This window comes from Pleurodeles waltl, chromosome 5 (genome assembly GCF_031143425.1).
Source record: "Pleurodeles waltl isolate 20211129_DDA chromosome 5, aPleWal1.hap1.20221129, whole genome shotgun sequence".
Taxonomy (NCBI): Eukaryota; Metazoa; Chordata; class Amphibia; order Caudata; family Salamandridae; genus Pleurodeles; species Pleurodeles waltl.
In genome coordinates, this window is record NC_090444.1 from 609,526,082 (window position 1) to 609,542,690 (window position 16,609).

General features: G+C 40.6%; 1 protein-coding gene across 1 annotated transcript in view; it reads right to left on the reverse strand.

Moving 5' to 3' along the window:
* ADSS2 (adenylosuccinate synthase 2) overlaps nt 1-16,609 on the reverse strand; it is a 236,387-nt gene that overhangs the window by 87,749 nt on the left and 132,029 nt on the right. Inside the window, exon 4 of the mRNA XM_069234457.1 lies at nt 11,253-11,303. Coding sequence (XP_069090558.1) covers nt 11,253-11,303 — 51 coding nt within the window. The remainder of the gene's footprint in view (nt 1-11,252; nt 11,304-16,609) is intronic.

Consider the following 16,609-nt stretch of genomic DNA (forward strand, 5'->3'; position numbering starts at 1 on the left):
CTATTTAATGATGCTCAAATATTTTTTGGTAGCATCCTACCATTTATTCAGGCAAAAGCAACTGCACGCTGGCTGCAGATCACACGCTTTGAATTGATGAAGACCATAAATGCAACCGAAGATGGGTTCAATACTATCAAGGAAGAACTCCGAGCCCTTAGGATGATGGTAATGCAACACAGATATTTACTTGATTTAATGACGGCCATGAAAGGAGGGATGTGTAAAAAGATTGGATCGGCCTGTTGTACTTATGTGCCGGCCAATGATGCGGACAATGGGACATTAACTCAGGCCATTCAGACATTGCATGAGCTACAAAAGAAAATGATCGATGAGGGGGGTACCCCTGATGGGTGGTTCGAGGTTTGGTTCGAATGGGTGCGTCCTGGATGTCAGGGTTGTTCAAGGCCTTGTTGCCTTTGATCGTATTGTTGGTCTTGATGTGTCTTATTTTTCAGGTAATAATAGCATGTTGCAAAAGGATGACAGCTAAATTGGGAGGGACAGAGTAGTGGGTGTGTGGTGATTCCCCTAGTTTCATTAGTAGATGGGAAGGTAGGAAAAGTAGTTGAATAATCAACTAGAGGGGGAATGATGTAGGAAGAATAGGAACACATAATATGCATCACATACATACAAAAATAAGTTCCCAAACCCCAATACAAACATTTTAGGCTAGGGATAGTTGTAAACCAATGTAAGTAGTTAAAGGCTTAATACAGGACATGCTAAAAATAAAAAAGACAGACTGTGGGTTCAATAGGAAAGGCAGGTCATATTTAGGACAAACAAATACTTATTCTTTAGGAAACTTATACACATGCTGCATTGTTAAGTTAGCTGTGCTGAAGCACACAAGAGGCCCAAGCCACATTAGAATGAGAGTTTTTCTTTAAAGCTGCACCAACTGTTGCTTTCAAAATCTTCACTTAGCACAAACAGGGTGGAACAAAAGAGTGTATCCTGCCTTAGCGCAAGGGTCCTAAAAACCACAAGTCATTTATATCTTGATGAGGGGAACTGTGTAAGGGTCAGATAAGCATTTACACAAGACAGGGCTACCGTGAGCATCATGTACTTGTTGTACAGAAAAGATAAAGATGCTGAATGACGTCAATGTTACTTACCTGCCCATGAGGCGACCAATAATCGTGCATGTGCTCTTATCAAGAGGTACCTCTCCCCTATTATCTTATCTGTACTGCTTGTTCTTACATAGGTCAATACTGAACTTGTGACCGTACTTTTTTGGTGGTTTTTACAGTATGTATACCACTGCTTGTGAACTAGAACTTTGAACTTCAGTCATGGTCTCTATGTTGAGACTGCCTGTCGCTCCCAGCTGAAAATCAATTAAACCTATATTACTTTGTGGAATTGATCTGTCTTATTTTATTAACAGATTTCCTTCTAACACTATATTGCTTGGATTTCATTTTGAATGTGGTTTCCATGACAATAAGAATCTGGCAGGTATCCAGCAAAAGGACAGTTTTTTTCTTTTTGAGCTGATGTAACTTGCGGAGAAGCTAAATGCCCCTTGTCATTTCTAATCACAGCTAAGCATTTGGCAGGCAATTATTCCGTCAAACCCCTGGGACAATTAATGAATAAAACATGTTAAAGGGGCAGCTGAGAACAGTGAAACAAATACAAAAGGGAAATAAATGAAAAAAAAAACCTTTAAGGAGAATCATCCGAAGGGGCACCGGAGGAGCTGGAATGGGAACATATTCTAAACGTATACGGGGTCCATGCCAAAGTAACAAACAGCAAGGAATGTATGTAGACGCCTACTAGGTGGGGCCCTCTCCCCATTCATCATGCACGCTGCCTCAAGTCCTGAACTTTTCACCTACAAATCACTGCTAGTGTGTGTGTGTGTCCGTTGAAGAGGTTCAATAGAAGCAACCAAGACTACAACACGCAGACTGCATCACCCTGACCTGCAAAAGCCAACACTGGAAACGTTGTCCGTAATAAAAAGGGTCACCACCCTGTGTATCGGGCATGTAGGAAAAAGCAGTGTTTTAAATGAGAATGTAAAAGTGCAGGCGCTTACGATAACAGAGAACCAGTTTTCTTCTGATGAGTGCCGGTACTCTCCCATTCAAAGTACAGCACCACTGTAAAGAGGGGCCAGGAGTCTCCATTTCAACTGAAAGAACTGCTGGTACTCAGTACCTGACAATCCCAGCCAACTTAAAGCAATGGCAATACGAGCATGGCCTGGATGCACATGAAATGTGAGCGCAATGTGTTGAACAGAGGGAATCAACAACAGCCATACTGTTGCACTACTTCAGAGACCACGTGTGTAAGAAAAATACACGAAAGCGAGGTAACTGCTCCCTCTGGTGGCGAATTTCTAGATTTATGTACATAAATCGGTTATCATGATGCTCCCAGCTTGAGCCATCACAAGCAACAATCTCTTGCCTAATGAAAGAGGAAAGACACTGTCCGCTCCCTCCAGAAGTGAACTTAATTTTGTATGCACTGAACTGTGGCTCTGAGGAATTTAATAGGAGATGTATTTTTTAAGCACACAACTGTGAATCAGAGGAATTTAATAGATGTTTATTTAATTCGCATATACAAATACAAAATAAACATTTTAATTTAAGAACTTTTATAAATTTAATTGAACCCACAGATCGTCCATACTATATTCTGTTTGATGCACCTGCACTGCTCCCACAAATCACTCTGAGGATACTAATTTAATTTTTAGCTTCCAATTTCAAGTTCCTTGACAGTTACAGTGGATTTTAAAATGTTCAATTGTACATTTAGCCACATTATTATTATTTCTATACACTTTATTTATCTGTTAATATTATTTAATTTTCTAAGCAGTCGCAGAGCCCCTGAGGAGGCTTGTGGTCCCCAGACCACAGGCTTGGAACCACTGGGTTACACTATGCTCCCAGCTTGAGCCATCACAAGCATGAATCTCTCGCCTTATGAAAGAGGAAAGACATTGTCCACTCCCTCCAGACGTGAAGTTAATTTTTTAAGCACCGAACTGTGGATCAGAGGAATTTAATAGGAGATGTTTCTATGAAACGTAGTGCCCGCAGCATGGGAGGTAAAAAAAAAAAAATTGTGTACTAGCGAAGAGAGATACTCTATCTTTGTATCCTTGTTTGTCTTCAATGATTGAACACATTTAATAATAATAAAAGGCATCAATGCAGACTTCAAAGAGAGAAGCAAGCAGTTGTGTGACGGCTCTCAAAAACAAATGTGTTTCTCTTTGCTTGTTGAAGGTAGCTTTCTTTGTCAAATCAAAGAATTGTTTTGTAAGCAAAAAAGCAGGGTTACATACCTGGCTGACCATTAAGCAGCAACACATCCTATCTGACAGATAAGAAAGACATCCGCTACAGCACATTGTAAGAATGATTTAAGTCTTTATAGACTGCCTCAAGAATACTCTGGGCTTCTTAAGGGCACATGCACAGAGGGCTTAACGGACTGAAAATATAATTTTAAAAATAAAAATAAAAAAATAAAGAAGGATATCCTTGACTATCAAGGATTCAAAATAGTATTATATGAATTCTGTAATGCTTATCTGAAATATGTCAAAACACTAATACTGTGAAGGTTGCCTTGTCAGAGATTTCACAGAGGCTATGGGAACGCTTCCCTGACAGACATCTTAAACCCCTCTGCGTAGGTTGTGGGTGATGCATGAGACTGGAGGCTAAGCAATGCATGACGTTTAGGCAACATCTCTTGAGATGCACCAGTCACTAAAAAATTGAACTAAATTGCACATAAAAAAAAAAAAGCACAACAAAGGAAAAACATATCCGTAGGACTGTGGTGTATTCTTTTGCCCTTCTTAGGAAGGAGAGTTTCCTTTCAGAATTGAAAAAAATAACTACATACACAAAAAAGTATGAAGCTTTCTGGAGGCCAATTTGACTAGGAAAAAGGGAGGACCTGGACTGGCAGTTCAGGCTGGACTGTTTCCATGAGGACCAGGGTCAAGGGTGATTTGCATATGGGTGGGTCCCAGCTGAGGTGACATACCAGGCAAACAATAATGGATTGGGATCCAGCCCGAAGCATTCCATCCATCACTTTGTTGTTTTTGCAATTTTGAATTTATCCAAAGTTTTGTAGTGGATACTATTTAGTTTTAATGGGAAACAGGAGTTTAGCTTATCCTTTGGCTTGCAGGCCTGTGCCCCCTGTAACCCAATGACTTTTAACCTAATTAGCTTGCTCTGTTTTAGCACATTTATTTGATTATTTCTTCCAAGATGGCCTGCCATGTTTATAGTTAGGAAGATGTTTTAGTTTTGCATTATCAGTGCCACTCTGTAAAGGCGTCACTATCAGCGTCAAAGATAAATGAGATACGTAGGTATTCACATTATGCACTCTCCCACTTTCGTGTGACAATAACATAATGTACCTTTTCAGGGAATTGTTTATATAATTGCTGCCCTAAGCATGTCTCCTTAACTATTGTTTGAGAACATAACTGCGCCAGGGGTCCTACAAGATCTCATACAGACAAGATAATCAAAGGGATTCCTACCAGATGTCATCATCGCTATCTATGCTACACGTCGCCTTGATGCTGACCCAGTCTTCCTGTCCCCACGGAGTCTGGTCTAGAGACCTCATTCCAAGGTAATGATAGTTGATGGTTCTTCTCATCGACATGGTACTGGCAGATTAGGTTTAACACACCTAACCTCTTTGGGTTAGAGATTAGGTTCATCATGCTAGGGTGTTAGGGCCTATTTCACATCTATTTCATGTTATATGTTATTGCAAGATGGTGGGGGCTTTTATTCATGACTCTTGTTTTTACCATTCTGTTTCTTGCATTGTTCATTATCCTAATCATTGCAGACCATGCAATTTACAGTATATTTCAGTCTTGTTAATAATACATATTGAAAGCTTTACTGCATCTCTTTCATTGGCTGTGTATGACAGACATGTTGCTCATGTGAGAAAGGGGTAATCTGTTTAACCACGACCTCCCTGAGATGTCACGCTCTTGAGTTGATATGTAAAGGCTGCCACAAATCACCTTTTACTGTTTGGGTTTTTGGAGAGGTACTGCTTGTGAGCCAGGAGGGTTGGAACGACAGTTGCAACTTGTTGTAGGATTGGCCTAGTCACAAACAAAAGTGCTGTCACCCTTGTTCTAGGCAAGACTACTAGTTTAAGAGTCAAACTATGATAGGTTCCTGTCTGCTGATAATTCAAACTGATGCAGTGAGATACATTTTTGTTCAGCGAATGTATCCCCAAGGTCTCTCATATTTAACTTCTGAAGTTGCTGCAAACATTAGGTTAAATTGTGTTTAGAATGGGGCAAGTGTAGTAAGACCTGCTCGCTTACCCAAGGTGTTCCAGCCCATAACAATGTTCCATATCAAAGTTTATATCTTTTGGACTGCTGCAATTGGTATTGCTTAGTATAGTTTGCAATTGGTATGGATTAGCAAAATCCCACTCTACCACTACAGGGGGGGGGGGTTTAGGAAGCTGAAGTGATACCAATAATGCACAAAATGCCATTGTGTACATAAATAGTACAATTTAAGGTCAGGAAACTCCAGTATCATATTGCCTTGTTAGTTTTTCCCATCCAATCCTGGGTTAATTTCATACCCAGAGTAGATTAGTTAGTATGGATTGAAATGTAGTAAATAATTGACATGTGAGATAGGTCAGTATATTCATGAAAACATTTAAAAATCTTCACAACTCAACCATCTTAATCAGTACAATCCTGCCAATCACTTCATAAGAGATTGATCCACTGTTCCACTAGATCTGATTATACTTTCCCATTGTTCTCTTTACATATGGAATCGATCTCCCTGTGTATTTATATTCCAAGATATTTAACTGATGTCGTTTTTCACATGAGTGGGAATTCTACTGCACATTTTAAACTTCTAGGCTTCAATGTGAACAGCACAGATTTATTCCAGTTTCTAGCAAGACCGAAAGACCCCCAAACTGTAAATAGTTGTAATTATAGGTGATATACTAAATGAGAAGAATACCATTCACTTACAACAAAATAAAAATGATCCTTGTACTGGAGCTTAGATGTTACCAGAACAGACATGCCTGTGGTTCAAACCCAATTGCTCCAAAGCAAGTAGGTATGGAGTTGGCCGCCAGCCTTCTGGCAATTATTGTTTTGTTAATTTTTTCCAAAACTTTGTTTAGGAATATGCTGGACCCTCATCAATCTAAAAATATATATAGTTTTCTACAGGGAAAAAAACTTGTTTTCGGTCCCAATAAAAAAAAATCACAATACCATAACACTGCCTGGCACTGAACGGAACTACTTTGTGTGTGGATGTGTTTTTTTAATAAAAGAATGGTATGTCATAACAAGTAGTGAAGTTTAAAAAAGAAAGAAATAATGAAACAAAAAAGAAAGAAGAAAAGAAGGAATGAAAGAATGATATAAGAAAAGAGAAGGAAAGAAGGAAAAAAGGAATGTGCAGCCCAGAAAGAAAAGGTTAGAAAGAGAAGGAAAAACAGAAGGGCGAGGGACAGAAAGAAGGAAAGAAAAGGAAAATAGAAGACACAAAAGAGTAATGACAAGGAAAGAAAGGAGGTAAAGAAATGAAAGAAAGAGAAAAAGAAAGAATGAGAAGAAAAGAAGGCATGAAAGAAGGAAATAATGGAAAGGTAGTAGAATGGAAAAGAATGGAAAAGAAGGAAAGAAGAAAGAAAAGAGAACAAAACAATGAAAGGGAAAGAAAGAAGGAAAGAATGAAAGCAAATGAAAAGTGGAGGAAAGAAACAAAGAAATAAAGAACGAAAGAATGAAAGAGAAAGAAAAAGAAAGAAAAGAAAAAAGAAAGAATGAAAGAAAGAAAGAAGAGAAAAAAAGTAAAAATAGGGATTGCTTAATCCAGAACTGTTTCAAATGGGCACAGTCTAGTATGCTGTAAAACAGCAACCGCCAGAAAAGAAAACACCCCAAAAGTGAATTTACAACAGCATTGGTAGGAGATGGGATCTGATAAAGATACTATGTGTATCAGAAGCATCCTGCTACCACATAAGGGTCTAAACACAAACACCACACAGCACTAAAGTAATTATAAAGAAAAAACAAAAACACTGGCACTGAAGGGAACTAGCTTGTGTGCGGATGTCCTCCTTGTGAGAGAGCAAAATGAACTCACTCAAAGTGCAGTAAGTCAGTGGTTGAAGTAGGCTGATCTACATCCCCTTGCTATATTCTGTTGTGGGAGAAAGAAAAATGTGAATGACAACAGACCAATGGATGAAGAAATGAGGCTAAAAGCTCCTATATGTAAGTATATTTTGCATATTTTAGTAAAATCAAAAGGCCTTGGTGAAGGCCAGACATGAAAATAAGGGGGACATGGAGCAGCCCTCTCTAGCTGCTTGACAAATTTATATCAACAGGTAAAAAGCAATGTTAATTTTAATACATGATATGGGTTGAGTGTTCAGCAGCTGCACTCAAGCTAAATATTGCCCGCCCATTGTGCTCAGTTATGTGATGCCATTCATGAATGCGTCCCCTGCCTATATCTCTGTGTTGAACAGATGCAGCAGCCCAAAAACTGGCAGTTGCTTATGTGCAGATGCTCACAGTAGCATTGATTGAAGCCTGATTGCTCCGGTAAGACTATTTTGGCATGAGTGAGAGCAAGCGCCCCACAAGAATCTTGGCTAAGATTTTGTTTTCCTTATTTGTTAAGGAGAGAGGGTGATATGAACTACACTGAGTGGGGTCTTTATCTGGTTTCAAAATAGTAACCAATAGTGCCTCACCCGTTGTTGAAGGGTAGTGTATCTCCGCACATACCTGCTCTAGGTGTGAAGCAAGCTTCTCAGCAAATTCCTTACAACATTTTACCTCCTTTCATGCTGCATACTGTTTCCTTGATCACTTCTAGTTATATCACTGTCAACAGGTACTCTTTGAGTGCATCTGTCAACCATGCTGAAGCAATTTCCCTAAGAAATTTTTAGTGATATTGGTGGCGAACCGCAACATGAAAAATATGTTGCGGACACCATTGCAGGACAAGGGGATGTTAGTAGGGGCCCACCGGTCACACTGAACTCACAGGAGTCCAGAAGGACCCAACAAGGACTCTGGTATGTTCGTATGGGAGCCAGTTCGGACCCTTGTGCGCCTGTGGGACTGAAAAAATATAAAAAAGGAAGACTGTGGGATAGGGGGTGGTGGGATCCATGGGCAACCGGCCACTCAAAGCGACTTGACTGCCTGTGGCAGTTGGACGACCAAGCCTTTCGGCCAACCACATGTTGTGAATGGCTGAAAGGCTGCCCGCCTATGGGGGATGGGGTGCTGAACCTGGCCAACCCTGCAGACAACCCCAAACTATGCACATCTGAAGGACTGGCTGCAAGTGGAGGTTGGCAGCAGGCCAGGCCATGCCCCATCCCACTGCCACGCACAGTTTCAGGGTGGGTTGCTACCTGCAGGAGGTGGGCGCAGCGCCTGGCCGCAAGCTGGGGATTCGTCATAGAAGCATTGTAATAAGATATTACTTTACATTAAAAAACAAAACACTCACTGAAAAAAACAAAAGTTAAAGAGGAGGTCAAAGTAAGGAAGGTAGTAAAATGTTAACTTGCGTTAAAAAAGCCTAAGAAATTCACACTGAAAAAAACACAAAGGTTAATATGGGGTTATACGAAGGCATTCTAATAATAATTAAAAAAAACTAACATTTTAAAATCAAAAAGCACTGAAATTCACAAGCTGCATGTAACTGACCTAAGTATAACCTGCACCACTATAATGCACTGCTTATGACCTCACATATTACATTACTGTTAACATATTAAATCTATGGCAGTGCAAGCTATTCTTAGGTCACCTACGTATAACTGCAGTGTTTTTTTGGTCTTAAAATGTTATTTTTTTATTACTTGAAGACCTACATAGAACTCCACTTTAACCCCTGTTTTTTCAGTGAATATATATGCTTTTATTATATAGAATGCATTAGTATAAAACATATTTAACAGAGAACGGTAAAATATAGATAATATTTCAAGATCCTCTGTAGCATATGGATTTGATCATTATAATGACAGACCCCTACCACTCTGTAAAGCTTTAGCATTGTCAGGGCTACAAGGATCATGTGCCGAGGAGGAACATGTTATGCAGCAAAGTTATCTAAATTATGTGATAAAAATGCCAATTATGTGGTAAATTAGTTGGCTCTCCACACTGTCCATTGTTTCAAGAACAATTTATCCATAAAGGGTAAAGAAAATGTTACTTAACCTGTAAGCATCTATGTGTGGCATGTACAGGGAGTGCAGAATTATTAGGCAAGTTGTATTTTTGAGGATTAATTTTATTATTGAACAACAACCATGTTCTCAATGAACCCAAAAAACTCATTAATATCAAAACTGAATATTTTTGGAAGTAGTTTTTAGTTTGTTTTTAGTTTTAGCTATGTTAGGGGGATATCTGTGTGTGCAGGTGACTATCACTGTGCATAATTATTAGGCAACTTAACAAAAAAAAATATATACCCATTTCAATTATTTATCATTACCAGTGAAACCAATATAACATCTCAACATTCACAAATATACATTTCTGACATTCAAAAACAAAACAAAAACAAATCAGTGACCAATATAGCCACCTTTCTTTGCAAGGACACTCAAAAGCCTGCCATCCATGGATTCTGTCAGTGTTTTGATCTGTTCACCATCAACATTGCGTGCAGCAGCAACCACAGCCTCCCAGACACTGTTCAGAGAGGTGTACTGTTTTCCCTCCTTGTAAATCTCACATTTGATGATGGACCACAGGTTCTCAATGGGGTTCAGATCAGGTGAACAAGGAGGCCATGTCATTAGATTTCCTTCTTTTATACCCTTTCTTGCCAGCCACGCTGTGGAGTACTTGGACGCGTGTGATGGAGCATTATCCTGCATGAAAATCATGTTTTTCTTGAAGGATGCAGACTTCTTCCTGTACCACTGCTTGAAGAAGGTGTCTTCCAGGAACTGGCAGTAGGACTGGGAGTTGAGCTTGACTCCATCCTCAACCCGAAAAGGCCCCACAAGCTCATCTTTGATGATACCAGCCCAAACCAGTACTCCACCTCCACCTTGCTGGCGTCTGAGTCGGACTGGAGCTCTATGCCCTTTACCAATCCAGCCACGGGCCCATCCATCTGGCCCATCAGGACTCACTCTCATTTCATCAGTCCATAAAACCTTAGAAAAATCAGTCTTGACATATTTATTGGCCCAGTCTTGACGTTTCAGCTTGTGTGTCTTGTTCAGTGGTGGTCGTCTTTCAGCCTTTCTTACCTTGGCCATGTCTCTGAGTATTGCACACCTTGTGCTTTTGGGCACTCCAGTGATGTTGCAGCTCTGAAATATGGCCAAACTGGTGGCAAGTGGCATCGTGGCAGCTGCACGCTTGACTTTTCTCAGTTCATGGGCAGTTATTTTGCACCTTGGTTTTTCCACACGCTTCTTGCGACCCTGTTGACTATTTTGAATGAAACGCTTGATTGTTCGATGATCACGCTTCAGAAGCTTTGCAATTTTAAGAGTGCTGCATCCCTCTGCAAGATATCTCACTATTTTTTACTTTTCTGAGCCTGTCAAGTCCTTCTTTTGACCCATTTTGCCAAAGGAAAGGAAGTTGCCTAATAATTATGCACACCTGATATAGGGTGTTGATGTCATTAGACCACACCCCTTCTCATTACAGAGATGCACATCACCTAATATGCTTAATTGGTAGTAGGCTTTCGAGCCTATACAGCTTGGAGTAAGACAACATGCATAAAGAGGATGATGTGGTCAAAATACTAATTTGCCTAATAATTCTGCACTCCCTGTAGTGCTGTAGATTCGCATGCTGTGCAAACTTACGTCATCTAGTGTTGGCTTCAGACGACTACAACATGTTTTTTTTCAAAGCAAGCCTTTTTGAGTCACACACATTTGAGAAGTCCCAACATTTAAGGCTCAATGTAACAGGAAAGCCTTTGTGTTTAAGATGTAGACATCGGTTATGCTCGTTATGAAGGTGCTACATTTGTCTTACATGTTTCACACATTCTTCTGGGGATAATCGGAATTGATAAAGTGAGTTCAGAGGAATCCACTTCTAATAATACATCAAATGATTTCCATGAGGTAAAATGTAAATGCACAAGTACAATACTTCTAGAAAAAAATCAACTTACCAATATGGGCTCTGTCAGAAATTATTAGCCTCTTCTCCCAACCTTCCAGACCTGAAACAGCAGAGTAAAACGTTGTATTACAGCATACATTAATAATTCATTAGTTCCCCCTACGAGACCAAACTCCAACCTTACTAAAAGTGTACATGGGGGTGTACGTAATAAATGGTGGAGAGGAAAACGCGATCTTACCATGCCCACGTTATGACTGTCAAAATATGTTTTTTTTTGCTCTATCATCTAATTTGCATCCAACTGGCCCTGGCAAAAGGCTCTGCATGAAAACTGGCACAAGCTGGATTTCACCAATTAACGGAGGGGACGAACGGTTATAGTTTTGTGAGGCTTACAGGTGGGCGCACTCTATACTGTCAAAGGAGTTTCAAAATGTATGTTTCGGGTTTCTATTGAACCAACTGACTCCATATACCATTAGCCCTAAATCAGAGCCCTAACTCGCAATACCAACACCAATGATAAGTCAGTTTATGCCCCAACCCACTTTCTTGTTCAGGTTTAACTTACACATCTTAACAGTTACACATTTTTGGAAGACGGGTTCAGATTTGTTTTTCAATCGGGCAGGTCTCTGCAACCGGGAATACTCGAGCAATGCTGAAGAAGATTTGCCTGGTTTCATTTGGCGGTGAACGACATCTTGCTAAACACACTCACTACTAAGACTAAATGCAAAGAATAATAATATTAGCATTAAAAAACCTGGCTTTACAGCCACCTACTGATAGATATGCAGGAACTGGTACTAGTTCAGGCAATGATGGGGTAGATACAGCGCACAGTTTAGCAAATACGCAGGTCTCCGGGAAACTGGGGTGCGGTGTCTGCCATAACATTATTGAAACTATGTGTACCAGTAAAGTTTGAATAACTTAAGGGGAGGCTACCACTAGTGGTAGTTACGGTTGCTAAGTTCATTCTTCTAATGGGAAGGTTGGACATACAGGTAAAGAGGAGAAGGACTCGTGGGTGCCAGAGCACTGAATTCTAAACAGACAGGTAAAGCAGAAAGGGACTCTTAAGCACCATGGGAGTGGAGGAGAAAAAATACATAACAAGCTTTAACTGGTGGGTGTGTGAAATGGGGGTATTTGTCAGGTGTGTGTCAAGCATGTGTGTGTATGCACACACGTGTGCTTGTAGTGGCCCTCTGGTTTGGCAGTGACCTCCCTGGTGTCAACCTAACCTCAACTTTGCATCTCCGGGCTACCTGTGACATTTTCTGTCCACATTCGACCCTACAAACAAGAGTCTTCTCAGGAATGAAGGAGCCCACTACTGCCACGATACAGGCATTGACCTATTTTAGGCATACTGTGCATAATGACGCACCTAAAGCAAGCCCTAGTTAAACGGAGGTCATGGCAAATATACTGTGGGCATCTTTGAAAGGGTGGCGCCCAAACCCTGCCATAATACTATACTCTCCTTTGCATTTTGTGGACATAATTTGCGTCAGTACTCCAGAAAGCTTTAGGGAGAGGTGTATTTCACTCACCTTTTTTATTTTATATAATTGGACAGTAAAATCTGTTAAATTCGAGCTGTCTCGTTTGCAAGTGAATAAAAACCAATGACACATAAATCAATTCTAGTGCGACCTAGGAGGAGTCCATAATTCTTGCAGTACAAAAGCACTAAAGTCATTTTTATTGATAAATACAAAATGTGACTAAATGCATTACAAGTTGTTCTACACATCATGTCTACAGTAGTACATTTTACCTGCTGCCACAAGAGGGCAGCAAACGAGCAATCTTGTTTCAATTTGTTTTGTTTAATTTGCCAGGCTCAGTGAGCAAGTTTCTCTGCCACATTCAAAGATAACATACCTTGACAAAGCCATTCGTTTTGAATGCAATATACTAGGGTGACCACCTCACTGCATCTACTATTGTTTTGCTTTCATTGTGTTAATGATAAGAACCCACCAGGTACAAATGATTTGTGTGTTGAAAACTCAGGCCTGGATAAGCCGAGGTTACACGAGGCAACATGGACACGGCTGAACAGACACGTATCACTCACGACACATATATACACATGTACAAGGTGTTTCTTGTATGCAAACATGAATGCAAACACAGAAGCATAATCTACAGTCAGTCCCCCGTACAGACAAACTATACTTACAACCTCCCCTCATACACACACAGACCAACAAAGAAAAGGCCACCATGCACACAGACCTACAGACACTCGTACACCACCTAACACGCAGTTACTCATACACAGACTGAGACACGCTTTGCTGATTGCATGACTAAGGTTTTATGCTGCTCGCTGCCCTTTCAAACACAGCAGGCACCAGCAGTATAATAATCTACTGCTCACCTTCAAGGGCGCCCTGCGAGCCAAGGGCACCTGGGAGCCGCCGTACATGACCTACGCAGCTATGGTAACGGTATCCCGCACCGCGCGCGGTGACGACTCATTGTACAGGTTGGTCATCTTTGTCCCCGTAAAGCGTCTTGTTGAATTTGTGCCGTTCGTTCTTTGTAATCCTTTATCTTACTATATTATAAACTCTTACAATAACCCAGTTGCCACACACTACCAGTTTTTCAGGCTTACTGCGTTCACCATTACATATTTGCTAACTGACCAGTTTGACTAAGTTGAACATTTATTTCGTTCTCATTTAATTGCTACTTATTTAGGCATTGTGCAGTTGCTTAGCAGCCATCGAGAAAACAATTCAAACCACAAAAAAAAAAGATTAAATTATGACGCAAGAAAGCCCTAGGCCGGAGATTATCCATCAAGTGTTTCGACAGTAACATCCGGTTTCATCCACCCAATGTGTCTGCCGGCAATGGTAACCGTGAGGTATGCTGGTCTTTAGCAGACCAGCTGCCGTAGAGTGCTTAGACTTTCATTAAAACCCCACATATCGACGGTGTTAGAAACAGATAAAACAAGTATATCGAGGGAGAGTGCTGCTTGTATCCAACAGCAGTGCTAAACTGCCAAGATGTGTTTTACACATCTCTACGGGAGTGCAATATTTTCGAACACGTCCTTTGGGTGTCGCTTACAATTTACAGTAAAGAGCGTGTAACAAGCATTCAGAAAGCCCAGAGGTTTTGCTTTTTGTATAAAGTCTGTACAGACACAACTGAGTTCTTTTTTTATTTGTTAAAGTTATAAAATGCTTTTACTCGAAGTGCTTGGTCAAACAGCTTTTAGTCAAACACCATCAAACGGTCAAAAAAGATAAATTTTTTAACATCCAGAGTCAGCGGTATTAGACTGAGAAAACAAAGGAAAGTGAGCACTCAACTGGTAGCTTTTGGTCTTTTTATAGACTCTAAGAACACAATGCAAGCAAGTAAAATGAAGAAATGACACTGGACTCAGTGGAAAAATTCATTGACAGCACCGTGCAAAATAAATTAATTTGAATAATACATTAAACTCAAGTATATGCGTGTGTGTACATACATACATACACTTCTAGTTATTAAGAACTTGGGTTATTAGTTCAGAGGGGTACGTAACTATGTCAAGTAATAATCACAGTCCTGTTCAGGGTGAATGGTTAAAGTCACTAAATACATCTGAGCTTAACCCCCTGGTACCTATAATACAGAGCCGACCGCCTTAAGTTAAAGGCATTTTGTAAAGCACTTATGCAATACTAAAAGAGCAATAAAGTCGAAATGCAAAATAATAAAAGTCCCAAAACAAATTAGAAAAAATGAGTACAATTTACCAAACAAAATGTCAAAAATCCAATAAAATAAACCAGAGATAAGAATTGTTAAAGGTTTATGTAGAAATAGAGCCAAGATGCACAAAGTGCCAATGACAGTCAATGGTTGAAGCAGAACAGGACTTTGCATAATTAGATGCTGACCACTATGGAATGTGGGTCAGATGCACTAACCAGGTTTGTTGGGGACAAAAATGTTACCTTTGATTTTAGTCCTTTAAGTCCCTATCTACCACAGCTGTACACGTCTAAAGCCCACAGGATCTCAGGGGAGGGTAGAGGACCACAAGAGAGTCCCGTTGCCACTGGTCAGCTAGGTAGTTGCAGAAAAAAAGGCCTCCTGTAGCTTGTTGTGTCCCTGTAGCTTTAACAGTAAGTCAGCCTTATGACCCATAGAGTCCACATCTTTGTTCTGAGTACAAGAGGGACAGCAGGGCCAGGTCTCAGGGCTCTAAGGTTGTGGACAGCAGGTTCAGTCCTCTTCTGATCTTCCTCAGGTCCAGAAATGTTCTGAAGTGGGTGCCTGAAGATGCCACATTTATCTGTGGCATGGGCTAGTCGGTGGGAATCACACCAGGGGTTGTCCTAACCAATGGGGTAAAAGTTCCCAGCACTAAATCTACCCACTCTGGGCATTTTCAAGATGGCCAACGTCTTCGGCCACACTAAGCTTGGGCTCTGAGGGATGGGTGTGTGTGTGTGTGTGTGTGTGTGTGTGTGAGTAGTGTACTGTGGTAATCCTAGTGTCCTTCCACATCTAACACTTAAATCAAGTTTAGGAAATCCCTGTACACTAGAACACTCAGACACATAGATCTGGTAGGGCAAAGTGGAGCTTTCAACAACCACAAAGAAAACGCACACAAATTGTTTCGGCATTCTGTTTCCCTCCTTTGAAGTGGACCCCCAATGGTATATGAAAAAATCCTAACAGACCCGCCAAGCAGTTCTTGACACTTCTGCTGGATCTGACACAGATGTCACCAAGAGCCCCACTGTGAAGAAGGCCAGTCTGGCTGGAGGGTAAAAAAGGATGCAGGGGTGGGTATTAGCTACACCTGCATGTGACAGGGTAGGTATTTTGAAGTTAATCAAATAATTGGCTCAGTCAATACGCCATCCTGTCAAGAGCACAGCACAATCTCCCAACACCCTAGGCCATATGTGCCTGTCCTGGGAGCAAGTTCATTGGGGTTATTACAACTTTGGAGGAGGTGGTAATCCGTCCCAAAAGTGACGGTAAAGTGACGGATATACCACCAGCCATATTATGAGTTCCATAGGATATAATGGACTCGTAATACGGCTGGTGGTATATCCGTCACTTTACCGTCGCTTTTGGGACGGATTAACACCTCCTCCAAAATTGTAATAACCCCCCCCATGCCTCATCCATGCTCACTCAAATGCTAATTACTGGCTGGCAGAAGGGAGAGAGCAAAATGCAGATTTAACTTCCAGGGACTCCAAGCAGGGCAAATGTGACTTTCTAAAAGTTGTCTTTCCAAAGTATTTATTACAAATACGACTTCACCAGTAAACTGGGCTGTTAACAAATATTTCAAAAGGTCCAAAAATTAAATCAGTAGGCATTTCCTAGTCTGGGATAACATTTATTAAACTT